The sequence below is a fragment of the Hemicordylus capensis genome, chromosome 2, assembly GCF_027244095.1.
Source record: "Hemicordylus capensis ecotype Gifberg chromosome 2, rHemCap1.1.pri, whole genome shotgun sequence".
NCBI lineage: Eukaryota > Metazoa > Chordata > Lepidosauria > Squamata > Cordylidae > Hemicordylus > Hemicordylus capensis.
The window spans coordinates 149,423,256-149,450,948 of record NC_069658.1 but is presented as its reverse complement, the minus strand read 5'-3'; the positions used below and the strand labels follow the sequence as shown (position 1 = coordinate 149,450,948).

The following is a 27,693-nucleotide window of genomic DNA, read 5'->3' as shown; positions in this document are numbered from 1 at the left end:
ATAATAATAATAATAATAATACATTGTTGATAGGTGTCCCTGTGTGTCCCTACAACTGTACCAAATTTGGTTCAAACCAGTTAGGCAGTTTACAAGTTAGCCCACTTGCACCTCAAAAGGTCATGCATCTGTCATCTTGAATCAGAGTGGATGACATTATTACAATCTATGTCCTTGAGCCATCCCTATTTGTCTCTACAGCTGTAGCAAATTTGGATCAAACTGATTAAGTGGTTCACAAGTTAGTCCAGTTACACCTCAGAACGTTCACACGTCCGCCATCTTGAACAGGAGTGGATGATATCACCACAGACTACGCTGTTGAGGTGTCCCTATGTGCCACTCACAACTGTACCAAATTTGGTTCAAATTAGTTAGGTGGTCGACAGGTCAGCCCACTTGCACCTCAGATGTTCACGCATCCACCATCTTGAACTGGGGGCGGGGGACATCACAAACTATAGCGTTGAGGTGTCCCTACAACTGTAACCAATTTGGTTCATATTGGTCCAGGCATTGCAAAGTTGATAGGAACATGGATACACACTCATAAGCATACTTTCCTTAAGGAAAGTAAGCTAAAAAAAGAGAAAGGTGGGTCTAAAAGGTTGAAAGCATATAATATAACATTACTGTTTTATTGGTGACTGGAGTGGGGAATGGGGAATCAGTAGCTGTGAACAAGTTTTCCCAGAAGTCAATTCGACACAGCCATCTTTACTAAGCTCTCTCTCTCTGCAAATGCATCTGTCCAGAGAGCATCGTGGTCATTCCAGATAATACTTCTTGATTCACACAGGGCTATGGTGAAGATGAAAAGGCCTGAGCAGTATTCTCCATCACTTGAAGGCATGCCTTATATCTTAACCCAGACCATATACAGGGGGTTCCGTGTTATACTCTTGTGGGTCCTTTACAAATACGTTTCTGTGAAAAGTGTTCTCTGAAGGTGGAACGTTTAGAACACACTGCAATACAATATGGTTTGCACAGCTCAGAGCAGCAGGCCGGCCAGCCACACACCAAAGAAAAAAGAGTAAAATTTAAGGGCAAAAAACAAACAACAAAGTTCAAAGGAAACCCACAGTACACTCTCTCCTTAATTCCATTTTTATGAATCTAGGCAGAGCTTGCTGGATTTCTGTAACAGAATAATAAGAAAATCAATTCACATTTCTCAAAATAACAGAATGACAAACATTTATAAACTAGCTCCAGATAAAACCAGAGGCTTTATCATTGAAAGCTCTGGTCCTAAATGCATTTTCTCCATACCAGGATATTTCACAATTCTGGCTGGAGACTAACAATAGCATTTTCCAGACGGTTGAAGGCAGTTTGAAAGCGGGATTCCTTCTTAAAGTATGTTCACTCATCCCATGTTTGCCTCTGGTGAACAGGTCTGGCAGGGTTTCTTGTACTAGTTCAAGACAAAAATGTTGTCCAGAGGCAACTACAGGACACAATAAATGTGCATCCAACACCAGAAGAAGCAATGTCTCCCTCAAACCATTTTCAACTCCCTTAAAAGCTATTTTGTAAAACTAGTAACAGAAAGAATATATCTGTACCAGGTCCATAATGGAATCAGGAGGCATATTTTATTAGCCAGAAGGGCAGGGCCGGAGCCTGCAAATATGCTCCTCTCACTTTTACTTCAGGGCTTTTCAGATCCCTGTCCTCAGCGCATACTATGATGAGCACAAGTGCCTCTATAGCTTAGCATTCAGCTACGGAATGGAGCCTTGCATCACTTGTTACTGAGGAGAAGCGGCAGCAGCATACTTCAGGAATTCTTCATACTGCATGTGAGCTATATTGCTCACTATATTGTGAACTATATGTGAACTATATTGCTCTACAAGTAATTATTTAGACACCCAAGGCTCACATCTCTTATTCACCGTGTGAAGGTGATACACTTGACATTTACATTGCATTATAAATCCCTTCCCCATTTGCAGCTGGAGTCTGGTAGGTCTAAAACATTACATTCTCATTTGGGATCAAGATCCATTTAGCGGGGCGATGTTGCTTAATATTCAGTCATCATAAATATTTATATAATGTTTTTAGACCACTGAAAGCACTCCCCATACATTATTTATTATCACTACTTAGGATATTTATATACTACTTTTCAACAAAAATGCTCTCAGAGGTTTATGCAGAAAAAGTATTAGGAAGATGGTTGTCTGTCCCAAAAGGACTCACAAATCTAAACAGAAACACAAGACAGACACTAGCAACAGCCCCTAGAGGGGTGTTGTGCTGGGGTAGAAAAGGAACAGTTGGGTTTTCCCCTGCTAAATATTGGAGACTGACCACCTTTTCCCATGACACTCTATGGATGTGAAAGCTGGACTCTGAAGAAACAAGATAGAAAATGTATTGATGCTTTTGAACTTTGTTGCTGAAGAAGACTTTTGAGGACACCATGGACATCCAGGAAAACAAATAAATGGATCCTAGAACAAATCAATCCAGAATTTTCACTTGAGGCACAAATGACCAGGCTCGAACTATCACACTTCGGACACATTATGCGAAAACCCAGCTCCCTTGAGAAGTCCATAATGCTGGGAAAGTTGAAGGAAAGGGAAGAAGAGGACAACCAGCAGCAAGGACGATGGATTCGATTACGACAGCAATGAATGCACCATTGCGGGACCTCAAAGGCCAAGTTGAAGACAGATCATCCTGGAGACCATCTATCTATGTGGTCGCTGAGAGTCGACACCGACTTGATGGCACTTAATCAATCAATCAATCACCACTTTAAAGGGTGCCTCTCTGCCCAGTTAGCAGGGGAACTTAAGGGTTGTATCAGCTGTTCTTTCAATGAAGGAGGACAGTATTAACGTTCCCCATGTTGCAGAAAGGGGCTGATGGTTTAGTGGCTAGAGTGCTGGACTAGGACCGGGGAGACCCAAGTTCAAAACTTCATTCAGCCATGAGACTAGCTGGGTGACTCTGGGCCAGTCACTTCTCTCTCAGCCTAACCTACTTCACAACAAGGTTGTTGTGAGGAGAAACCTAAGTATGTAGTACACCGCTCTGGGCTCCTTGGAGGAAGAGCGGGATATAAAATGGAAATAAATAAATAAAAATAAAATAAATGTGAACAAGCCTGCTTGTTCAAATTACCATGAGTTAGAATTACCAGATTGCACTGCAATTTAATATCCAGTTTTGTTCAAACAGAGCCAGCAATGTTGGATAGCTGCCATGAGCTCTCAGGGCCATTGGGAGGTAATCTGTCAGACCTCCATCCTACAGCACTACCTCACCACCCATGTTTTGGTGGTGGCAGAGGCGGCGGCAGCAACGTGACTCTCTCAGGGCCCACCTGGATAGGTGGGGGCCCATGGAGGACAATTTGTCAAGGCCCCGCTGAAACCAGCCTTGAAAAACACCATTCTCCAAGTTTGGGTGTAACAGGAAGCTGTGGGTAGTGTGAAAGTGAAAGCAGGAGCTTTCAGTGCAAAGCAGGGGAACGGAAAACATGTGGGCTTGAGGCTTGTTCTTGTGATCACAAACCATAGTTTGTCATAATGTCTGAACTAAACCATAGCACGGCTTGTCTAAGGTAACTACGAGAATTCACAGATAAGCCAAGATTTATTTTTGTAAAGGCATTTATTTCTTTATATTACATTTATATACCGCCCCATCCAAAGGCTCTTATAATGAGTTAACTTTTGGTTCACAGCAGACATAGTGATTAACACCCTGCCCATAAGATGTCATAAGCACTTTCCTAGTTTTAACATAAAGGACAATTTAATGTTAGTTAATGGAATCAAGGCTACAGATTCCATACCTGAAATATTTTGTTAATTTTGATCCTTTGATTTGTCTTACCCCTGCTACCTGGGCAAAGAGGCACCTTTTAACATGGTGATTCTCTTTATTTAGCAGGGGGAGAGTAACTGGCCCTATCCACCCCCAGCACAGTACTTCCAGTGACTGTTGCTGGACAGGGAGCCATCTTTCTCTCTCTCTCTCTCTGTAAACCACTTTGGAAACTTTTGTTGAAAAGCAGTATATAAATATTTGTTGTTGTTGTCTTTTGATTTTAACTGTGAAATTATGTGAATTGTTGGGAACTACTTTGAGGTTTTCTGGTAAACTGAAAGGCAGTACATAGGTTCAGAGAATATTTGAAGGGATATTATGCAGTTTTACTGCTGGCCCTATAAACTGCCTGAATAGGAGACTACTTGATGGGAACCATATACAAGGCATGACGAGCTCTTTAGAGAAAAAAGTGAAATGCATGATGCAAATTAAAATAAAGATATATATCTAAGTGTAGAAAACAAATCAGAATAATTGCTTAGGAAGTCTAAAAAAAATGGACATTACTGGAATATCAGAAGTAATGCAAGTCACTGCATTTGTACATCTATCTGGTGACAGAGAATGCAAGATAGGATAGAAAATATTAAAATCCCTCAGTAAGTAGATACGTCATTGATGAATATTTATTTTTAGCCTCACCCCACCTCCTAAGAAACACCAAACTAATGAAAATGGGACAAACTAATGAAAATGGTAAGGATGGGAGAAGAGTCCAAAAGGGCAGTAAAATGATTGAAAACATTGAGATTTAAGAGAGATTTAGAAGATTAGGTCACTGACGTTGGAAGAGTAGCAAGCAAGAGAAGGTACGCATTTCATAAAATTGTATTGTAAAGAACAAATTCAGATTTGCTGTTTTACTTTTTCCTGTAATGCCTTAATTTCCAAAACAACAAGGGCAGTAACGATTGCCTCCCCACCCCACCCCGTGAAGATTTTCAGCATTGTGCTACCATTGGTAATGGTCATCTTGCTTTCTACATCTGCTTGTGCAGAAAAGTGCCACTTCCTCCATCGCACCTCCAACTCTGCAGTTACAGTATCTATAAGGCAGACACTGGGCTGATATGAACCAAAAAATGTTCTGTTTTTTTCTGAACACCATTAAAATGATACCACTCCTTAGGGAACTCGCTGTATAAATACTAAGTGTTCAAGCTGCTGTAAGCTGGAGCTAATCCTGAGACAGAATACACCCAAGCATACACAAAGCTATAGTTCTGAATTGGTGGTCAGCCATACCTCCAACAGATTTTGCATCATACAGTGTGATGTTCCTATGCAATGGAATGGGGCGCACACTACCAAGAGCCAGATCTTTGCTCTTACCAGCCTAAGGACAAAAGGTGATCTGATGACTATTAGTGCACTTGTGCATAATTGTCAGTGAGACTGGTAGAGTGTCCTGGCAAAATGAGAGTGTGCCAGTTCAAATCTTACATCATCACTCACTCAGGTGGCCTTAAGCAAGTCACTATTTCTCAATCTCAGCCCTGCACCATCCTCAATATAGAGATAACAATCCAGAGCTACCTTTCGGGTGGGGGGGATTGGTAAGGAGTCTGTGCTAACATCTGCAAGGTCCTTTAAATACTGGAGAAACAAAATATAAAGTAAATGCCAAATAGTACTTGGTTGGTTGGTATTTTCGTGACTGAAAATCTAAGTACAATTGAGTTCAATTTGAACAGTCATTGATATATTTCTCTCTATTCAGATTTTTTACCTGCTCCCTCTCTCAGAAACAGGGTGAACCACCATCATTTTAGAACTGAAAAAAATTACATTTAAAATACAGATGATACACACTTAGTGAATTGCATCCAGACTAACTTACTGAATAGTACTGCACAGGGAGCAGTCTAAATGACTATTTAATTTTAACAGGTCTACTGAAGAGTAACTTAGTCTGAATGTCAGCCAATGTTCATATACCTATTACTCTGCCTCTTTAAAAATAATAAAGCTAAAAACAAACACACACACCCTACCTTGCATCATTTCCAGAAAATGCCAAGATCAGATTTTGGCTAAGTTCCAGAGAAAAGGAGCTGCAAGCTAAGTAGCAGCCACTAAGAACGCTTATGTATGAAGGGCACCTTTCATGAAGGTGTCTTTGGCAGACAAAAATGCTTACAATAGAAAAAGGGAAGAGACGGTTCCTTTGGTAAGTAGGTTCTAGGCCACTTAGGGCTAAGGCCAGAATCCAGGGGTTTTTAAGTCCTGTACAGAATAAAAGAGCTAACACACATACTCCAAAGTGCTGATGTAGTATGCTCCCGACAATTAATCCTAACAGAGCCATCATCAGGCTATTAAACAGGGCAATACTGCATACAACACACTGCAGAAGTCTACCCTACAGATTTCTAAGGTGCCTTCTAGTCAACAGAGCAGGCTGCTCTGCTTGCTGCATTTGAGGCTTGAATTCTAGCTCCGGCAGGTAAGGCCATCCATAACCCTAGAATACACACCATAATAACCCTAGAAAAACACATCTGCTACATTCACAAACCAAGATGTCACATACACATGGGAGCAGTCTTCTCTCTAAGGAGTGCACATGTGTGCGCACTCACACTTTTTTTAATGTCCGTTCAGTTAATTTTCTATCTTGCTAAGGTTGAATCAGGAAGGCCCCATTCTGAATGCATGTGCGCACACACTGCCTTGATACTGCTGCCCAGAACAAAACTCATTCCGCACAGAGATGAAAAAAATGAGAGGCAACACTGCATGGGAGCTAGGCAGCACCTTAGCTCCAGATCTTTGCACAGTCTCGCAGAGTAGGCCAACAGAGTGAACAGGAGGGTGGATGAGCTGAAGCTCCTGAGGAAAAGTGTCTCCCCACAACAAAAAGGCTACACACAATGGCATCTTTTTACCAAGTAGGAACAGAACTACTTCTGAACAGTCCTCCAAACACACATCAAAAAAGCCCTCCTTGGGAGCCATTTGCACTTTCCACTATTTACAGTTGGGACACCAGACGAGGCAAGCATGCTGTCATCGACTATGTCAGTTTTCCAGTGGACCAGGGACTGGCCCAAGCACCAAGCAAAACATCAGCTGTACTTCACCCCTCCCCAAGTCATTTCTCTGCTCTCTCTCTAAGCTGTGACGTTTTGCTCAAACCAAATAAATAAATAAAGCAAGCAAGCCAGGCATACCAAACAAGGCAAATTTCTTTTTAAATAAACACCGATTAGAAGAGTTTTAAATCCACTGGTAACAGCAAATGGATTAATGTCGTCATGCATTACACAACTGCAGTTACAGCAAGCGGCATAGAAACCAAATCAAAAGCAAGTTCAAATGGTCTTTGACCTCTAACCACTATTTCTTCAGATAATAGTCCAACGTCAGAGATGATGATCAGGAAAGTGCTTTTACAGAGTTGTGTTTAGACTCAGCCTGTTTTGCAAACTGCAATAATTATGTAGCTGGGTTAAGCGAACAACAGTCCTATAAAATAAAGCAAAGAAAGGAGCACTTAACTTTGAACCATACAACGTATCCTTTAGAGTCAAGAGCTCTGTTTAAATCCTGGAGGTGAACTGAAATTCCTTTTGTAATTAGTACAGCTGCAAATGTATTTCAACCACCCTGAGCCTTCCCCATCCCCCTACCCTAGATACCAATCAGTATCAGCTAGCACTATTCTGTTTCAACAAAGAACATGACTGGGGTGGAGAGGGGGGGAGCCAGGATGTAAGAAACAGAAGCTCTGGTTTAAAATTGCTTAGAAATTAACAAACTATATTTTTATTAATGTCTACTTCTAAAATAAACACAATCTGAAGTCGTAAACAATCCCATTCATTACAGTATTTGAAAATTACTTAGAAAAATGTTTTTCTTCTTTCAGCATGCTTACACTGCAATATTGGAATAAACACCCGTGTCATAGATTAACATATGAGTTCATTAATTAATATGGAATTAAAATTTCTGGGTTTAATAGAAAAAGCTTTATTAGCATCTATGTAAACTAGAAACACCTTCCAACTTAAAAGGAAATCTTCCAGTTTAACACGGCTGATTGTTTCTTTGATCTGATGCAAGAGCTTCTCCGTGACAAGGCGCTCCCATATTTTGTACAGCCATCAATTCACCAAGGGAATTTTATCAGATTTCCTTCTTCGTTAGCTCTACTTTTGTTGCTGTGAGAAGAAAGGATAATAAACTGCTGCAACTTATAAGCATAACATGAACTGAGCAATAGAAAGTTGCAACATTTGGGATCTGATGACTAACTGTTTTAAGTTACTGGTTTAAAATTCATGTTCAAGTGTTATTTGGGTCAAAAAAAACCCTCCTTCTCCAATTGGTCTGCACAACAACAGTACATGACAAATACTTATTCCTGCCTTTTCCTATTGATATATTTAAGTTCCATTCAGATTTAAGAGCATATGTCCCTGGCCAAATCCACCCAAAACTTCCCTACTAGGCTTCCTGGCCCTTGGTAATACATGACTATAAAGACTTTAAATGTTTCTGCTTCTCAGATGTCAAAGTGGCTCTAAAAGGAGAAGTTCAAACCACTCCATCTCGTTTGGCAGGAACAGATGGGCATCTTTGCTTGGCCCCTTATATTCAGGGGTATGGTACAATTCTGCAAGAAGAGTCACAGAATGTGGACCTGTGCCTTCTGAGAGTCTGAATTTTCACCAAAAAAGCAAGTTTCCCCCCTGTGCTGGAGCTCATCATTAGGGATGTGCACGGAACCGGCAGTGGTAGTGGTTTGAAGGCAGATTGACATACTTTTAAGGGCGGAGGAAGGTGTCCTTACCACCACCACCCCCGCTGTGTCTCCCTTGCCAGCGTTCCATTTCAAAAGTGTCAGTCGGGCTGGCAGAGTACCTCCCTGCCGCCCTGTGTCCTCTTTGGCCAGAAGTACCAGGAAGTAGCCAGAGCGCGTTCGCCAGGCACACCATGCCCGCTTGTGCACACATCAGATCAGCGATCGGACGGGCCCAGTGTGCACATACATGCCGGGTACTTCCTGGTACTAATGGCCAAAGAGGAAACGGGGTGGCAAGGAGGTATGCTACCGCGCCAACAGACACTTCTGAAATGAAGCACCAGCAGGGGAAACATGGTGGGAGGGATAAGGGCACCCTTCCCCGCCCTTAAAGGTATGCCCCCTCCTTCAAACCAGCTGATCAGCCAGTCCTTCCAACCGGTTCGTACACTTCCCTACTCATCATTGATGGGTTGAGTACTGAGGATGCTCGAGACAGGACTGTAAAAACTTGTGGATGAACTTCGTGCCACCAGGAGGCACATGTATCCCAGTTCCGGCCCTTTCTTGTTTGAGGCTGCAGGTCATGGAAAGAGCTCTTGGGACTTTTTTCCCCTTCAGGCTTTCAACATTTTTATCTTCCGTTCCTCCCTCCTTAGATTGTGCAAGGGTGGGAACAGAGCGGACTTAGGACAGTTTCTTCCTTCAAATTCTAAACGACTCCTTCATTTTTTGCCACATTCAGTCTAATTCAGCTTTTTAGAATTTTTTCTTTCTTTTACTACTCTTTGGAGCCGGCTGATCTCACTCCTTCCATGGCACACACAGAACAACTACTGAGGGGTTCCCTTTCCGAAGGCCCCCGCTCCACTCACTAAGCTTAAAACACCGACCTTGCCCATCAGGGAAAAGTCAGCTCCGCCTCCTCCGCTTGATCCTCTGCCACTCAGCCCTCCTATCTTTTCTCGATTTTGCACCTGCTGACTTTGAGGTCTTGTTATCTAAAGCCAAAAGGGCCATTAACTATGTAGCCACAAAAGAGGACTCTTCGATGTCACCTGAACTAGACAAAACCGTTTTTCCAGCTTCAGCATCCCTGGCAAACTCTGTGCCCTTCCCCTCTATTTTCCGGAAGGTCATGCTTGCAGAGTGGCAACAACCAGCCTCTTCTAGGCCAGTGGGCAGCTACCCCAGAAAGCACTACACCCTTTCCTAAGAAGCGTCTTCATTCCTAGCTGTGCCCCGGATAGACGCCCCAGTGGTGCACATGGTCTCTAGGTCTCTTCTAAATACCAAGGGCCAAGAACTGTTAAAGGTCACAGGGGATATCAAATGCGACTCACTCCTTGGAAAAGCCCACGAAGCATCCGCCACTGGCATTAAGGCCTAAACTACTAACTCCATTTTCCCCCAGGGCCTCTATCCTTTGGGCAAAGGAACTCATTGCCCTGGTTCCCCCAGAGAACGTCAAATTATGCCAAGGCATCAATAAATTGGCTAAGCAGCCGCCCTCACAGCTGACTCCAGCCTGGATTGCATCCAGCAAGCATCCAGGGCTATGGCCTCCGGAGTAGCTGTGAGAGATGCCTCCCTCCACCCCCATATCTCCCAATTCCGCAGGGGAACATCGAATCTTACTCCCCCCATCCAATAGTTCCCCTCCTGGAATTTGAACAGCATCCTCAACGCCCTCACTCAGCCTCCCTTTGAACCCCTCTCCTCAGTCAACCTAAAGTTCCTATCCTACAAGGTCCTCTTTCTTGTAGCCAGAACACCCACCCACAGGGTATCAGAGCTTGGAGCGCTTTCAGCCCTCAAGGAATTGTCTCTTCCAGCTGGATGCTGTGGTCCTTCGATTGGATTCTACTTTTCTACCTAAAATCAACTCCTCCTTTCATCGGTCACACAGGACTTCATCCTCCCCTCCTTCTGCCCATCCACCCCCCTTGTTTGGGTGTGTATGTTTTTTCCTCCTCCTAGTACTGTTCTTCATCCTTCACTTCCCCAAGAAGTTTATGGCAGTCCGAATGACTCTCTCATTAGTGCCACTCTTCGCTACAGTCCCAGAACTGAGATATATGCGCCTCCTGGCAGCAGGAAGTTCATCTGCAAGTTTTTACAGTCCTGTCTCTCTCTAGCATGCTTTGTACTCAACCCATCAATGATGAGCTCCAGACACAGGCCTAAAAAAAGTGCGAACAATGCCAAGTGTCAGAAGCCAGTGGGGTGGGGGCGCAGAGAGGCGGCACTAAATAGAATTTCCAGCAGTCTGGTGAGGGCTCTGGTGCCCTCTATAGCTCCTTCTGCACATGAGTAGCAAAAGCAAAATTTAAAGAACTCAGTCACCATGTAAAATAAGAACTAATATGCAAAATTACTCTGTTTACTCTACACCACTGACATAATTTATGATGAGGTGCTTTTTCATTTCTTTTTTTAAAGAATGGAGCACACACATACCTACTGATTATTTATCTGAACAGGCAGTTAGTAATCACGTGTCCAGCCTCTCGCCACGTAATAGTATCACACTACAGCCCTGTGCACACTTTCATTAAGGGTACAAATTAACCTGTGGGTGGCATTCAATTGTACCCATAATGGAACTCTACACAAGGTTCATAACAGTTGAAAATCTGATCCAGCAACCAGATGCGAGTACTGCTATTAAGAACTAATAGTCCAAAAATTAAGCTCTGCAACAGGAATAATACACAATATATTTTGGGGGTTAAGGAAATGGGGAAAAAGGGTCTGGTTTTTCAAATCCCCTGTAGTCAATTTTTAAAACTTGGAAGCTTCCAAAAACAAAACAAAATGCCACAATCTCCTATGTATGTTAACATATTTGTACCAGATACTATTTAATTAGTCATGACACTGGTTATTGGTCAGAACATGAGACACTTTAATGACTGGGGTGGGAGGTGGACTGAAGCTTAGCTGTAAAAAGCTAACAATACTGTATGGGAGAGGAAACTGAACCTGGTGGTCTCCCTGGTTCCTGCTGCAACTCACAAACAACAAACAATGCCACAGTTCCACCCAGCAATCCTGAACAGACACTATTCTGTCATGCCGCACATTGTGCAGGCCCCATTAGACCACTCTGGAGCACAAAAGCCAACACGAGCTCATTAAGTTATGCAAATACGTGAAGACATTTGCAACTTTCTTGGGGTTTTGTGTTTTAATAAGGCAGCCAGACAATAATTTCCTTCTAAAAGGAAAGTATGCCATGAAGAAAATATGTATGGATGTCCAAAAAATGAAAAGGAAACAGAAAACATGAGTGTATGGAATTATTCTGGGGAGGCCAGTTATTGGCTTTGACATTGATAAGGTAGCCAAGCTTTTGAGATGCAAAGAATTCATCTGACAAGAGTAGCTGCTAGAAGGAGTTATATACAACTTGTCAAATTTTAATAAACCATTTTAGAACACCCTTAAATAGAGCTTTGTAAAAAAACCAACTATATAATTTTAGTTTTAGCCACAAGAAGATGACATGTTAAATTAAGGTAGCTTGTCTGTCTTGCACATCGCGCTAAAACATTTTTCTGCTTCACAATAGTACTGAATTTAACATAAAAGGCTTCTTCCAAACATACCAGTTTCTTATGGGCAGGGAAGTGCTTTGACAAGGGGGAGCATTCAATCATGTGATATGCCACCTGCACTTTGAGGACAAACCATATTCTTTGAATGCTTATCTATACTAGAGATTAGACCCTTGACTACTACAGGGTTTAATTTTTAGTAAAGCCTTCTGAACAAATCACCATTAGCCCTCAGCAAAGTACCATCTTTAACAAGAGGGATTGGCTTAGTATTATCCTAAACATTTTTATTCCCAAGTATACCAGTTGAATAGCATTCGGTCCCACTGTTGCTCCTTTTGCTCAAATGGCATTTGCTCATTATGAAGGCCCTTAAAAGAGATTTTGAAATTCCCTTCTACAATGCCCCTTCTATGAGAGACAGCAGAACATTTGTTTGTTATTTCTCTGTGTAAACCGCCCTGAGCCATTTTTAGAAGGGCGGTATAGAAATAAATAAATAAATATTATATATATATATATATATATATATATATATATATATATATATATATATATATATTTCCCCCCCCAGAGAATGTGCTTTATTGTATTTCACATTCAGTTCTGTGATGTAATGCCCAGACTGAGTTTTGAAGATGAGCTGAACTATTGGTACAAACAAAACAACTTCATTTATTTCTTCCATTTCAGGAAAAAACAGATGTAGCTTCTCATAAAAATGCAGTTCCTTGTTTAAAAAAGCCAACCTAATAAATAAATAAAGCAGTTTCACAAAGGCTACTACTGTTTTTCCCCAGTGCTTTGAATATAGAACAGATTATAAGCAGAGCACCAGTTCTGAAACATCACAACTGTTGTCAATACCACCATATATACCTGAATCCAGGACTAGGTTTATTCAATCCCCCCCACCCCCAAGGAAATTGTGGAGTCATCTTAAATTCAGAGTTCTACTCCTTTTGGGTACTGTATTTAACCTGTATGTTTTTAAGGGGGTTGTCTTAAAGTCAGAGTCCTCTTCTAGTCAGGTAAATACGGTATGTCTCTCCCTCCTTGACTGTGTAATTTCAGTATTCACACCTGCAGTTACTAATTTTCTAACAGCCAGATCCCATTCCTCAGAAGTATCCCTACCTCTGATTTCAATGGAACCAAATGAGCATGTGTAAGACTGCAGCATAAGTACAGTGAGTTATTTGAATGCTCCCCTGAATTCACATTCACTCACACATGCAATTCACCAATGGGCAGTCTCAAGGCATACAGTCCCAACACGGGTGTACCACATAGCTATTCTGTATGTGCAGACTGATGGTTGTTAGATGCATTGGAAACAGAGCTGCACATGTCTATCTGAAAGATTAACTAATTTGTGCTAAAATAATGTAATCTGAGACAAACATCAAGTAGAAACCCTCAATTCTATCCTCAGTGTCACCAAACTGGATTAGAATTGCAACCATCACTCCACAATTTAGGGAACTTTTTTCAGAGCCAGCATGGTGTAGTGGTTAGAGTGCCGGACTAGGACCGGGGAGACCCGAGTTCAAATCCCCATTCAGCCATGATACTAGCTGGGTGACTCTGGGCCAGTCACTTCTCTCTCAGCCTAGCCTACTTCACAGAGTTGTTGTGAAAGAGAAACTTAAGTATGTAGTACACCGCTCTGGGCTCCTTGGAGGAAGAGCGGGATATAAATGTAATAATAATAATAATAATAACAACAACAACAACCACAACCAGAGCTAACTCCTGAAACAATTTCTCTTCATAATCAAAGATAGATTCTTCCCAGTCTTTCAGGGCATGTTTCTGGGTGCAGCACTCTTCAAACTCTTTTGTTAATTAACTCTGTGCACTAGATATTATTTAAATATATTCAGATCAACCTTGGATTAAATTGAAAAAGGTATTCGAATATTATATGTTCTCCACCCAGTTCCATCTCTTTATATAAGAGCAGCCTTGCTGGATCAGGCCCAAGGTCTATCTAGGCCAGCATTCTGTTTCCCACAGCAGCCAACCAGATGTCTCTGAGAAGCCCACAAGTGGGAGATGAAGACATGCGCCCTTTCCTGCCATTGCTCCCCTGCATCTGGTATTCAGGGGCATACTGTCTCTGACCTTACGAGATAGCATGTAGCCATTCTGACAAATCGCTGTTGATCTTTCAGCAGGTGTACATCCCATATTGATCCAACTATGTGTTTCAAGGAAGATCTACTTCCATTCGTCTATACAATGGGATTTCTATATCATAATGCCAAATGCAGAACACCACTAACTTCCAGGAAACCATGATTTTCAAGTCAGGAGGCAAATTTGGGAATGAATTTGCGGAGGAATTTTGGTACCTCCCAGGTAATTCCTGACCTCCTTTCCTTTGATTTATCCAGGGCTTAGAGCCACATGTGCACCAAGCAAAACATAATGGATACAGACCATAGTTCCCCCATAAACCAGAGATTGAAACCATGGTTGAAGTGGATTTACAACCTATCATAGCTCCCACCAGAGCCAGAGGAGGAAGGGGGAGTTCACTGGAGTGAATCCTTGACTGCAAGAGATTCACAGTAGGCTGCCACCATCTGCTTTATTTTAATGTGAGACAAACCACTCTCCTGGGGGATAAAGTGGCAAAACCATCCCTAGCAGTGTTCCCTCCAAGGCATGCACACGTGTGTGCGCTCATACGTTTTTTGATGTCTGCACAGTTAATTTTAGATCCCACTCAGGTTGAATCAGGAAGGCCCCATTCTGAATACATGTATGCACACACTGCCTTGATACCGACGCCCAGAACAAAACTCATTCCGCACACACGAAAAAAATTAGAGAGAACACTGATCCCTAGGAGGGGTTGAGCATTCCTAGGCCTCCAGAGGAGCGTGATTAAAGTAAAGTGTGCCATGGAGTCGGTGTCGACTCCTGGCAACCACAGAGCCCTGTGGTTGTCTTTGGTAGAATACAGGAGGGGTTTACCATTGCCATCTCCCACGTAGTATGAGATGATGCCTTTCAGCATCTTCCTATATCGCTGCTGCCTGATATAGGCGATTCCCATAGTCTAGGGAAACAAAGCAGCAGAGATTCGAACTGGCAATCACTGGGTTGCTCATCAAGCCATTTCCCCGTTGCGCCGCAGACCCAAAATGAAGAGTAGCACACTTCACCACCAAGGGTGTATTATTAAAAGAAAAACAAGAGTATGTAATAAGAACAACTGTCTGCTCAAAAAGCAGATTGTAAGAGAGTTAATTTCATTAGCCAGGCAACTTGGATTCAAACAATATAATACGGGAAAATAACTTCCCTCACGCATTTAACTGAACTGGTCACTATCATTACTCACAGGCAGGGGCCGTTCTGATGTCTCCAGCCTCCAGGCTGTGGCTCCCCATTTCCCCAGCAGCTTCTCAGCCAGCTACTTCCGCAGAGCACTCTTGGGACAGAACAGAACAAAGCTTTCTCTTCGTCTGCTGGTAGCTGTGTGTGTAATTCCCACCCAGTCCTCTGGATTGGTCCTTCTGTTTTGATTTTCCCAAGCTTTCCCCCTTATTAGGAAAGGCCTACCCTCCCAGAGGTTGCTCTAAGTAAGGCTTAGTCCTCCCTCAAATCCTTCCCGTCACTACACAAACCATAGAGCAAACCAAGTTCCTGCATAACATACACGTCTTGCATTAAACCATGGCTAATGTTAGGGAGGAAAAGGGGGGGGGAGTATGCATTTCCAGAGTTGGCCTCCAATTTTCACATCATGTGGGAAGGGAGAGTGTTATGACTGAATTTGATGTGCACTTCTTAATTCTTCTTCCATTGGCACTTAAGCATACCAGGAAGTACCCCAAGGTAGGCACACACAACCTTTGAAATCAAATAGTTTTGCAATAGACATTTGCATAGAACTCCTCCACCCCCACCCTCACCGGCTACCTTTCTGCCACACATAATTAAAATATAAAACCATATTTTAAGACTAAAACAAAACTAAGAGGACTATTTTGTACCATTAGAATAGTAGTTACTAAATTGGATTAGGATTATAATAACCATTCCACACTTGAAGGAACTTTCTCAAAACCACTTAACTAATCAGAGTTAACTCCTTAACCCATTTCTCTTCACATAATCAAGGTGATCAGCAGGTGGCAATTTGGAGAGGAGAAATAGCAGGAAGAGGATATAGTTAACCTTTCCCCACCTGCCATTTTCCTGTTCCAGCTCTTCCTACACCATTTTGAGATATTTGAAAAGGGGGCAGGGGAGGAGAGAGAACTCAAGCAGAAACAGCTCAGGAGAGGTGACGTTACAGTGGGAAAGCAGCAAGCAGGAAAAGTGTTAAGCATATACACACTTGGCCATAACTCTGCTACATGGCCACCACAATTTGGCTGTTGGGCTTTGTTACACGCAATTGCATGTAAACTGTAGTTATCCCCTTAGAGCAATGTTTCTCAACATTTTTGGAGTCATGGACCGGTACCGTCTTTGTGCACAGTTTCTCGGACCAGCAGTTAGTAAAGGGGTCGCACCCCCCTCGCCCCACCTCCAGGCACCCCCCAAAACAATTTCAAGCCGGAGGGGGCACACCGACGCTGCGAGCTCTCCAGAGCTCATTTCTAGGCAGGCAGCCCTCGCTGCTGGGATAACACTCTTTTAGCTTCCTCGAAATGAACGTTATCCCCACAGCAAGGGCTGCCTGCCTAGAAATGAGCTCTGGAGAGCTCCCAGCAGCAGTGGCCCCCACTGACTTGGAAATGTTTTTTGGGGGGATTAATTCCTCATGGACCAGCATGGACTCGCACTCAACTCCTCATGGACCAGTGGTTGAGAAACACTGCCTTAGAGTAATTGAGCTGAGAATTGTATCACCATAGTATATGAAATCTAATCCTTCTCTTTTCTAAAGCTCATTTTTCTTTCATCTGCTGAACTACTTGGTCCTGGACCAAACACAATTGGACACCTTTAAAAATTATTTTTGGGACTTCTTAATCTCTTCCAAGGAAGGAATTCCCCCTTTCTGTAATCCAATGATGAATGTAACCTGAAAATAGCAGAGCCTTTAATCAGCATCCTCTAGGCTCATCTTGACCTTGAATGAGTTCAGCTTGTGCTCCATGTTGTTTCTACATTTCTCCAGCTAGTTTGCAAACACTTAACCTCCCTTCAAACCAGGGTGGATTTGATTTAAATCACTGGCAGGGTGGATAAAAATCAAAAAAATCTGATTTAAATTTTAAAAATCCTATTTAAATAAAAAATCTGATTTTTTTGATTTAAATCGGATTTTTTTTATTTAAATTGGATTTTTTTATTTTTATCCACCCTGCTAGTGATTTAAATCGTGATTTAAATCAGTTTGATTTAAATCAAATCCACCCTGCTCCAAACCTACTTTGTCAATCAGCTGCAAAATCATTAGTGCCTGAATGCAGATTGCACACCTAACAACAGAAAGGCAAATCAGAAGGCTGGAAGAATCAAAGTTAAAAGAATTAAAAGAGCTTTAAACAGGATGAGAAACTGCTCACTAAAAGCTCTCCTCTCCCTTCTGGCCAATTTCTTCAGTATAAATCTGTGCTGCAATAAACTAGATTACCTGGCTACGAGGCTTGAGAAGCTAGTGCAAATGGTTATCGGCTCAGTGTTGCTCAGATGATGAGGTTGTAAAACATAGGAGTCATTCACACAATCAGAAGCTGTGTTCTACCCGGGTTTGGGAGTAGGGTTGCCAACACTGCGTTGCCAACATTGTGGGGGCATGGCCACCTAGTGGCGGGGCTTGGTGTTATTGTTTTTTTAATGTTTAGAGCTGCCGCTGAGCGGCAGCAGAGAAAGGACAGAGCAGCGAGAGCTCTCCCAGCCGCTTCCCAAACTATGTATGGCTCTGGATGGGGCAGCGGCAGGGTTTGCTGGGATGGTGTGCTGGTGACAGACGCGCCACTGCGGCCACTTAAATTCACTGAAAGGCACTCACCGCCACTCAGTGCAGAAGGGAGGGAAGGAGCCGGGATGATGCAGACCGAAGCCTGAAATCAGCCCGTCTGCCGCCTTTGGAGGCAAGCAGGGGCAAGGAAGGGAGCCTTTAGCCCGCCAGGTTCCTCTCCTCCCTTCTGCAGTGAGTGGTGGTGGCGAGTGCTTTTCAGTGAATTTAAGCGGCCGCAGCAGTGCGCCTGTCACCAGTGCACCACCCCAACAAACCCTGCCACTGCCCCAAATACATAGTTTGGGAAGCGGCCAGGAGAGCTCTCACTGCGGTGTCCCTTCTCCGCTGCCACGGAGAAAAAGCAGGATAAATTGAGTGAAGTTCGCCTGCTTTGCAGCAGTGGGGAATGGAATGCCTGGCAGAAGGGGCCGGGCGGGGGGGGAGGAGAGGCAGGGTGGATTTGATTTAAATCAAACTGATTTAAATCACGATTTAAATCACTAGCAGGGTGGATAAAAATAAAAAAAATCCAATTTAAATAAAAAAATCCGATTTAAATTTTAAAAAATCCAATTTTTTTTATTTAAATCAGATTTTTTTGATTTAAATTGGATTTTTTTTTATTTTTATCCACCCTGCTAGTGATTTAAATCGTGATTTAAATCAGTTTGATTTAAATCAAATCCACCCTGCGGAGAGGAGACTGGGGCATCATTGTTCTAGCAAGATGTTATAAAGTGTCATCAAGAAAGACAGACAATAAATAAAGCCCAAAATAACAGTGCATACTTTCAGACTGTATTTATGTTTAGCTGCATTTCCATCCCCCTTGTTATTCTTCCTGTCTCCTTTACAGTTAACATTTAGAGAGTAACCTCCTTGGGGACAAGGACCTGTCTTTTTTACTTGTGATACTTTGTAAAGTCCCAGACATTTTGTCGAGGCTCTATATGCAATCAACAATACTGATAGAGAGAGACCCGAGACAAGAACAGAAGCGCCAGATACCAAGTGCTCTCTCCCCATAATGGTAGGTGTGTCCTGTATAGCAATTTCTCTCATGCAGATGTAAGAGCCTGATTCTGCAAATCAATAGAGGCTTGCCATATGAAAAGATTCGAACGGGAGCTTCATCATCAGATGCCTACACATGCTTAAATTGCTGCCATGCATGTACAAGTAGTATCAGCAAGCAGGTCAAACAATCACTAAGAAAATTTCTTAACAAACCAAACATCAACATATCCTTTGAATAGAAGTAAAATCTCTGCTCAGTTTTTTCAACCTATCCTTATAAACATACTCCCAAGTACTTTGTTGAAAGAAAAGTCCCATAACACATTGCTTATTAAGGTCAGAAGTCTGACTTGATTTTATGCCAGCGCACAGCTTTCCTTGCCAAAAATACTCTTCTGACTCAAGTCTGCATTCGGAAAGCACAAAAGCACCAACTGGTTACATACAAACAAAGAATTCAAAACAAGCCACCAGCAAAAAGTCTCTAGCTTATACTGAAGAGAGCTGTGAGTCACCACCACCACCATCTCTTTTTGGTGGTGTTTTTGCTCTCCCTTACACTTCACACTACTGAAACTCAGAAGAAGAAGAAATGGATTTCGCAGTATTTTGCAATCCTCCAGTACAGTGACTCAGAGTCATGCTTCAGTGGAGTGCAGAGATGACCACTATATTAGGAGGACCTTGCAGATTTTAGGAAGGGCTACGCAGAGAGGGGCTGACTGACTTCTCAGTGGTTCCTTCGAGTTCAGGGGCAGCATGGAAGTCATTCTCATCCACACCATGCATGGCCTGCAGAGGAAGGAAGACTTGACACCATGTCACTTTTCCTCTTCCCTTCCTAGAATAAGAGGAAGAAAGGGAACTGCGTAGGGGAGGTTTGAAAAGGAAAAAAGGAATTAGGGGAGTGGTTTTAACAGAAAAAAGGGAAATGGAAGAGCAGGAAGGGTGCCCTTTGGTGCTTCACTTCAGGAAGTGGAAAGTCAAGGGCTGGCTGGCACTGGGATCTAACATACTTGGATCCTGCAGAGTTGAAGAAAATGTGTTTTAAAATGTAACAATATAGGGGCAAAATTCAGAGTCATATCCAATAATCCTCTTCCCCAATTCTTTATGAGATTCTATGGAATGAGGAATTTATGGTTACGAGGCAATGTGTGGGAAGGATTAACTGGCCTATACCATGTCTTTAAGCCACCTAATGGCGCAGCAGGGAAATGACTTGCCTAGTAAGCATGAGGTTGCCGGTTCAAATTCCCACTGGTATTGCTGTGTTTAGAAAACCAAAGCAACTCCATTTTACTTAGAAAACCCATTTCTAACCCCAACCCAGTCCAGAGACATAATTTCCCCATCCACATCAGTATGTTTCCCAGACTATGGGAAACACCTCTATCGGGTAGCAGCGATATAGGAAGATGCTGAAAGGCATCATCTCATACTGCGCAGGAGATGGCAATGGTAAACCCCTCCTGTATTCTACCAAAGAAAACCACATGGCTCTGTGGTTGCCAGGAGTTGACGCTGACTCCATGGAACAACTTTACACTACCATGTCTTTTACACATGAACACAATACAAACCATGATTATCAAAATAGCTGTGGGGGAGTGCAATCAAGGGTGGGTCACACCTGAAGCTTCTATCCAGTAGATCACCAAAAGTAGCTCCCCAATACTAGATAGGGGACCACCATTCTCCATTTAAGTAGTAAGTACATCAACTTCATCTGTATTTGGGAGGCAGAAATCTTTAAGACTTGTAAATCCAGTGTATTCCTGCTGGAGATAGTGGGACACACCCAAGTAAAAAGTTGGGGATTGCTTGTCTAGGATTGAAGACAGACAATATTTTTAAAGAGAATTTACCGTGGCTCATACAACATTACTTTCCAGCTTTTATATCTGCACACACACTCCTACCTTTCCTTTATCCCACTATCACCTCTAAACATTTCTATTGAAACAATATAAAGCCTTACAAATCCTATTACAAATCAGAAAAGAATGTGGGATAAGTATACATGCTATAAGGCAACAACCCTTCTTTCAAACCACTTTCAACTTTCTGGTCATTTTTCTCCAACCTAGGTGGTGATTTCAACATTTCCCCCTTTTGTTTTGAAAGCATTTCAAGGCAAAAGATTGCACTCATTCAGGCCAGTAAAGCCTGCAGCCCACCAAACTGAGCACAGGCCACCATCACATATTAAGGTCAGCCAAACACCTGACAACCCCCATTCGCCCCTCCCCACCATGGCATGCACTAAAAAAACAAGGTGGGAGAGGGGGAATTGTCAAACACCTGGCAGGCCACACAATACACAGCTGGTGGGCTGTGTTCTGCTTGATGGGTCTCAAGTGATGCAAGCCTATTAGATTCAAAGCAACAACACATATGAACACACACACAGTTGGTAAACAGGCTGCAGAAAAAAATCTCATGCCAAGGTGAACATGAACAGTATACATACAGAAGCCAGCAGGAGTAAACCAAGAAGCATCCCAGTTATTCTAATTGTTTTGAACACTGACAGCATACGTTACAGTTACATGGAGAAAGAATTCTCCCAAATCATTGCCTAGTGAGCAGCAAGAAGAGTGAATACACATGAGCACTTAACCACAAGTTAACACAGGGCCAAACCACACATGACGCTGAAAGCAACACTATGTTTCCATCTAAAAGAAAAAGATTAACAGCAGAGGGCTCCAATCTGATCAGGACCTTGGTAGGTCTTTGCCTTTCTCTTTGTGCAACAAAAAGTGCCCCCTGAAAAAACAAAAACAAAAAGAACAACCTATCTGCCCAGTTTCCCTCATGAGGCAAAAGGCAGCTGCAGGAGTGGGTAGACAATATTTCTCCTCACTGCAACAGGAAGAGAAAGAATTAAATTTTTAATATGTTTTTACTTACTGAGACTGTTTATCTGTTTTATGAATTTTAACTGTTTTATATCATTTTTATATTATATTTTAATATTTTATATTACACCACCTGGAGATTTCTATATAAGGCAGTATAGAGGAGATAATAAAAAATAATTAATAAACCCCCTCCATACCACAGTCCCACTCTGGAGCTCCACCCCACGCCCACCCCAGCTGCTTTTTAAAATAAATAAATAAAATACAGGCACACGACTCTTTTAGCATCCCCCATAGTTTGGCCTACTGTGTGTACTTGTTAAGCTGGTTGAGAGAGACAACCAGAATACTGCAGAGTATCTTTTTCACTGAGAAAGACACAATCATTTTTCCACACATCCCACTACACAGCTCCACCTGACAGTGTGGAAAACTAAGAGTTCTCAAATTAGTTTACATACTAAAACAAATAAGGAGGAAATGGTTCCCAGCCCCAAACGGACTCACAATGGGGTGGATGGGGCGGGGGAACCGCCCCTACACACACACACACACACACACAGGCAAAACAGCCACTGGGAGGGACGTTGTGCTGGGCTGAACGGATACAGTTGCTCTATTCCTGTTACGTATCAGAGCCACCACCTTAAAAGGTGCCTCTTTGCCCAGTGAACAGGGTCATAGCACAGATGACCAAGCTATTCCAGGGCAACAGAGTTCACTCTGGGGGGTAGTCTGGTTATCTGTATGGGCTCTGCATAATCCTGCCAAGTGATATGGAGAATTTTACCACATTTCCAACCTGATCAGAAGTCTTAAGAAGGAGCAGGGGAGTGCAAAGTCCTTTCACGAGGTATTAGTCAGGTCATCTGTATGAACTCTTCTGCACTATGCTTGCAAGTAGGATTTGACCTTTCATCCGCGGAAGATGTGTGGCTGTCTGTTTACCCACACAGCAAGCTTACCAGGCAACTAGAGCGGTCATCTGTAGTCATCCACTGACACACAAGCTAGGCTTGGACACTATATTCAAATAACGGCAAAACATCCTTACCTGGAAAGGTGTGTGGGTGGGGTGACCCTCTTTTAAGGCACTTGGAACAGAGAACATGCACGGTATAGTACAGGCCTGGCCATTCTTGGAGCAGTACATTCAGTTCTTCCACTAGTGGGGTTATGGCTTGCCAGGCGGTCCATATATTTGGTAGGGATGCGTGACTAGCGATAGACAGAGTATCTGGTTGCTGAGCACCTTTGGCAGGCCTGTAACTTATGACCACTGGCACCTTCCCCCGATATGCATAAATCTGGCATTTCCCATCCGATCGCTGAACCACATGGTTGTTAATCTGGACACTGTAGCGGGCAAACAGCCCAGGTGGAAAGATGAAGGGGAAGCTGTACTCAATCTGCAGCTGTTCCGCAACAAAGGACTGCCCACCCAGGTTGGTGCCATTGATCCATGCCTCTGCGTGGGGCATCTCATTCTTCACATAGCAGGGAAACTTGTACCACGCAGTGGCCCCATTCAAGGGTTTGGATTTGGGCTTATTGACACAATAGCAGAGCCCCATCTTTTCCAGCAGCTCCAGGATGAGCTGCAGGTCCTCTTGGCTCTGGATATGGGGCTTGAGAAGCAGGCGGATAACATGAGCAGGGAGCAGTCCATGGAGCAGGAATCCTTCCACATAGTGGTGGAGCTGTGTGGCCTTCAGCTCATCCACGTGGGCATTGCGGAGCAGTTTCTGGAGCAACACCGTGGCATCCCGCTGGCAGAAGACGTTGAGGATGTCAATGAGCCTAGGCAAGTTGTGGAAAACATATTCTCTCAGGGTGAGGTGTTCCTCAAAGTACAGCAACTTGCCACTGTCATGCAAGTAGGACAAGGCGCTCTGGAGACGGTCCTCGGTCAGTCCCGCCTGCAGGCCAAGCCGAGCGGAGTCCCACCAGCTCAGCCACAGCTGCTGAGCCTGAGGCTGGAAGTGCAGCTCCTCCAGCACCTGCCAGGATCTGGGCAGCACCCGGTGCAGATTTGGAAAGATGTCTCTGTGCTCAGCCACCGAAAGGAGCTTCTCTCGCAAACGGCGCACCTGGCAGCAATCCCAGCAGCTTATGGGCAACACTGGAGAGAGGATTTGTGGCCGGTGGTTGAGTAGATATTGGAACTGCGCTTTCTTGCGCCTTAAGTTCTTGTCTGACACTCCATAGAAGGCAACGTGGGGGCTGGAGCAGCGCAGATCGAAATCCTGCCCCAGGGCTTCATCCACCTGTTGGGCCAAACTCTGGAGGCCCTCGTAGTCCCGCTTTTCCTGCCAAGCAATCTGGCGGTGGATGTCTAAGCATTTCTCCTCTACCTCCCGCTCAGCACACAGGTCTGCATGAGTGCCTACCATGCACACCACAGCATGTGGCACCTTTGCTCCCAGCCAGTGAAGGAAGTGTCCCACAGAGGAATAGAAACACTGTGGCACGTAAGTACTCAGGTTCACTGCCAGTACATAGAGGGCTCCCGGAGAGAGGAAGAAGGGCTGAATCACATCGTAGCTCGGGTCTCCTGCTAGCTCATAAACAATGAAGGTCAAACTCCTCTCCACATCGGCTGTCCAGTCTATCACCTCGATGCCTTTCCTGCTGCCTGGCAACCCTGCTACAGATGGGGCTGGGAGCATAATGGGCTGGGGCAGGGGATAATATCCTAAGTGCATTTCCCCATTTACTTTGGGGGATGGGGGCAGTGGAGCATCAACCTGCTGCTTGACAGCAAGGCAGCCTAGCTGGGTCTGCCCAGCAACTTTCGGGGATGAATCAAAGAGCATATCCCACTGCTCAGTGGAGACACATGCTAAATGGGAACACTTCAGGGGTGAAGCTGGCCGAGGGGAAGGCTCTGGCTGCTCAACAATGGGGTGGTGCTTTGGCTGTGCTTTTGGGGAGAGAGGCTGAGGCCTCTCTCTCAGTGGCTGCATGCAACATGCCCTATCGTGGACTTTCCCAGAATCCTTGTTGGCTGCAATTAAGGAGGAATCTCTCTTCCCCTGTTCCTCTTGATCCTCCTCCATGAGACACTTCCTTAACAGAGTCTTGCCTGCATTTTTCAGGCCCATGAGGACAAGCTTGAGCCGGGGCTTGAGGGCAGGCTGGGAGTGGGCTAGCTCCTGCTGATAGGCAGCAATATAAGGGATGCCCTTCATACAAACTTCATAGGGGGGCTGAATCAGGGGGTTGTCTTTAATCTTCCAGAGGCTGACCCGGCTGAGTTGGCCAAAGCCCTCGGGCAGGATGGCAATCTGGTTGCCCTGCAGCACCAGCTCCTCCAGGTGATGAAGCTGGACGATGGAGTCGGGCAGGTAGCGGATGCGGTTATTGTCCAGCCACAGTGTGCGGAGATGGCAGAGCTGGCAAAGCCCAGCGGGCAGCAGGGTGAGCTGGTTGCGACTCAGGTAGAGCTCCTCCAAGCCAGGCAGGGCCAGCACTGCTGCGGGGAAGTCGGCCAGCAGGTTAGAGGAGAGGTTCAGCATCTTGAGGCGCTGCAGGCTCCCGAAGCCGGCGGGCAGAGCTCGGAGGTGGTTCCCATCCAACATGAGGCTTTCGAGGGCACCCAGCTGGCACAAGCCTTCAGGAAGGGCCACCAGGCCAGTACCGCTGAGCCACAAGATTTTCAGGCGCCGCAGCGCGGAGATGCCCTCAGGCAGGGACTGCAGGAGCCGGTTGCCAGAGCAGTCCAGCTCCTCCAGCGCGCCCAGCAGCAGCAAGGCTTGAGGGAAGAAGGGGAGCTGGTTGTGGTCGACGTCCAGGGCGCGAAGCTGCTGCAGGCGAGCCAGGGCCTCCTCAGGCAGGCGGCTAAGGCGGTTGAAGCTCAGGTCCAGCTCCTCCAGCAGCCGCAGCTCGCCCAAGCCTGCGGGCAGCGTCCCGTCACCGTCGGCCCCGAGCTGGTTGTGGCTGAGGCTGAGTTTGCGAAGACCGCGCAGGAGCGCCAGCGCCTGGCCGTCGTCGCGCAGGCACCGCAGGCGGTTGTGGCTGAGGTCAAGCTCGGCCAGGCGGCCCAAGTGCCGAAGGGCGGCGGCCGAAGGCAGCTGAGCCAGCCGGTTCCTCCGCATCGAGAGGACGCGCAAGCTGCTGCCCACCGCGGCGCACAACCCCTCGGGCAGCTCCTCCAGGCCGCGCCCGCTCAGGTTCAGCGTCTCCAGAGGCGAGGGAGGTGGCGGCGGCGGCGGCAGCGGCGGCGAAGACTTCGGCTCCGGCTCGGCCTCTGGGCCGCCCTCCTCCCGGGAGCCCAGCTCCAGTTCCAGCTGCCGAAGGTTGCTCCGCAGCTTCCTGGCGCGCAGGGCGGCGTCTCGCCACAGCCGGGCCGCCTCTTCTGGACGCTCCGTCTCGGCCATGGCGCCACCGCCGCTGCCGGCGTCCTCCTAGGGCGCACGGAGGCGAGAGTCAAGATGGGCCCGAGCGCCGCCGCCGCGGCCGCGCGTCCCTCTATGAGGCGGGCCGCGTCGCGCCAACCTAACGGGGGACTTCGCCGCCGCACTCGCCATGGAGGCGGCGGCGGCGGCTGCGGCTGCTGGTTTTGCTAGGCAAGGCTGAGAAAGCGCATGGCCGCCGCAGGGAAGTCCCGTCTCCCGCGCCTTCGCCTCTGCGCCCGCTGGAGCATCCTCGCTTCTGGGCGGCCGCTCCCAGCGAGAGCGAGGCGGCGCCGGTAGGTTGGTTCCCGAACCGGGACTGAACAGAGGCGAGGAGAAGGCGGCGGCGGCGCCGCCCCTCGGCACGTAACTGCACGCCTGGCCGGAGCCGCCCTTGGAAAGAGAAAGGGCGCGCCAGTTTGGAGCTGGTGCTGCTGCAGCTGGGCCCAAACAGTCATCACAGCTAGAAAGGCTGCTCTCGAGCCCTCATAACGAGCACGGCTACCTAAAGCTTCGTTCCTACATGCACGCACGTACGTACCCCTCTTGGTTTCTCCTATCTCCAGCCTTTGTTTGCCTGCCTCACGCTTGGCCATTCGCCGCTGAATTTGTAAAGAGCCGATTGTGTTCAAAGGCATTGTGGCTGATGTGATAGGTGATGTGGCCGTGTATCTCTGATGTGATAGTGGTCCATTCACACATGGGGCTACGATCGCTGCTAGTGTTAAGGCACTTTTAAATATCCTTCATTTCCAGGGTAAGAGATCCAGGCACATGGGTGAATTGGATTCATCCTTGGGTAAGTTCTTACACACAATCCCCACTGCAGTGAATGGGAACTGCTGTTTTTACTTCGCCTCTACGCATCCCTCCTATCCCAAAATTGGCTTTCTGTTTCAAGTGAGGAGGGAAAAGATGGCACACCTTCGCTTTAGTGGCTGGAGAGAACAAAGTTTCACAAGAGTACTGTTTTGTCTCATTTTTATTCCAGTCTTCCTCCAGAAAACTCAGGACAGCATACCCCCCCCTTTCCCCCCACAACAACCCCTTAAGGTGGTTTGGGCTAACCAAATCAGGCAATGAGTTGGCTAAATAAACCAGGCTAAGGTGCATACACAGAGCTGCCTTATACCACCAGACCATTAGTCCATCTAGCTCACTATTTGTCCACACATACTAACTGGGGGTGGCTCTCCAAAAGGCCCTTTTTGGAGTCATAACCAGGAGATGCAAGGGACTTCCTTATGTACCCCCACCAAAGATGCCAAGAGAAATGCCCGTGGAAGAACAATGCAGGCACACTCTTCCACTG

General features: G+C 45.3%; 1 protein-coding gene across 7 annotated transcripts in view; it reads right to left on the bottom strand.

Annotated features, from left to right (window-relative positions):
• MFHAS1 (multifunctional ROCO family signaling regulator 1) overlaps positions 1 to 27,307 on the bottom strand; it is a 92,766-nt gene extending 65,459 nt beyond the window's left edge. For 6 of the 7 annotated variants that reach the window (XM_053303685.1, XM_053303684.1, XM_053303686.1 and 3 more), the window contains exon 1: positions 23,042 to 27,304. In XM_053303685.1, the coding sequence (XP_053159660.1) occupies positions 23,042 to 26,366 (3,325 nt within the window). In that variant the 5' untranslated portion in view covers positions 26,367 to 27,304. Of the gene's footprint in view, positions 1 to 7,306; positions 7,330 to 23,041 lie in introns of those variants that run through there. The other variant, XM_053303688.1, reaches the window with a different exon arrangement.
• Between the last annotated feature and the right edge of the window lie 386 nt (positions 27,308 to 27,693).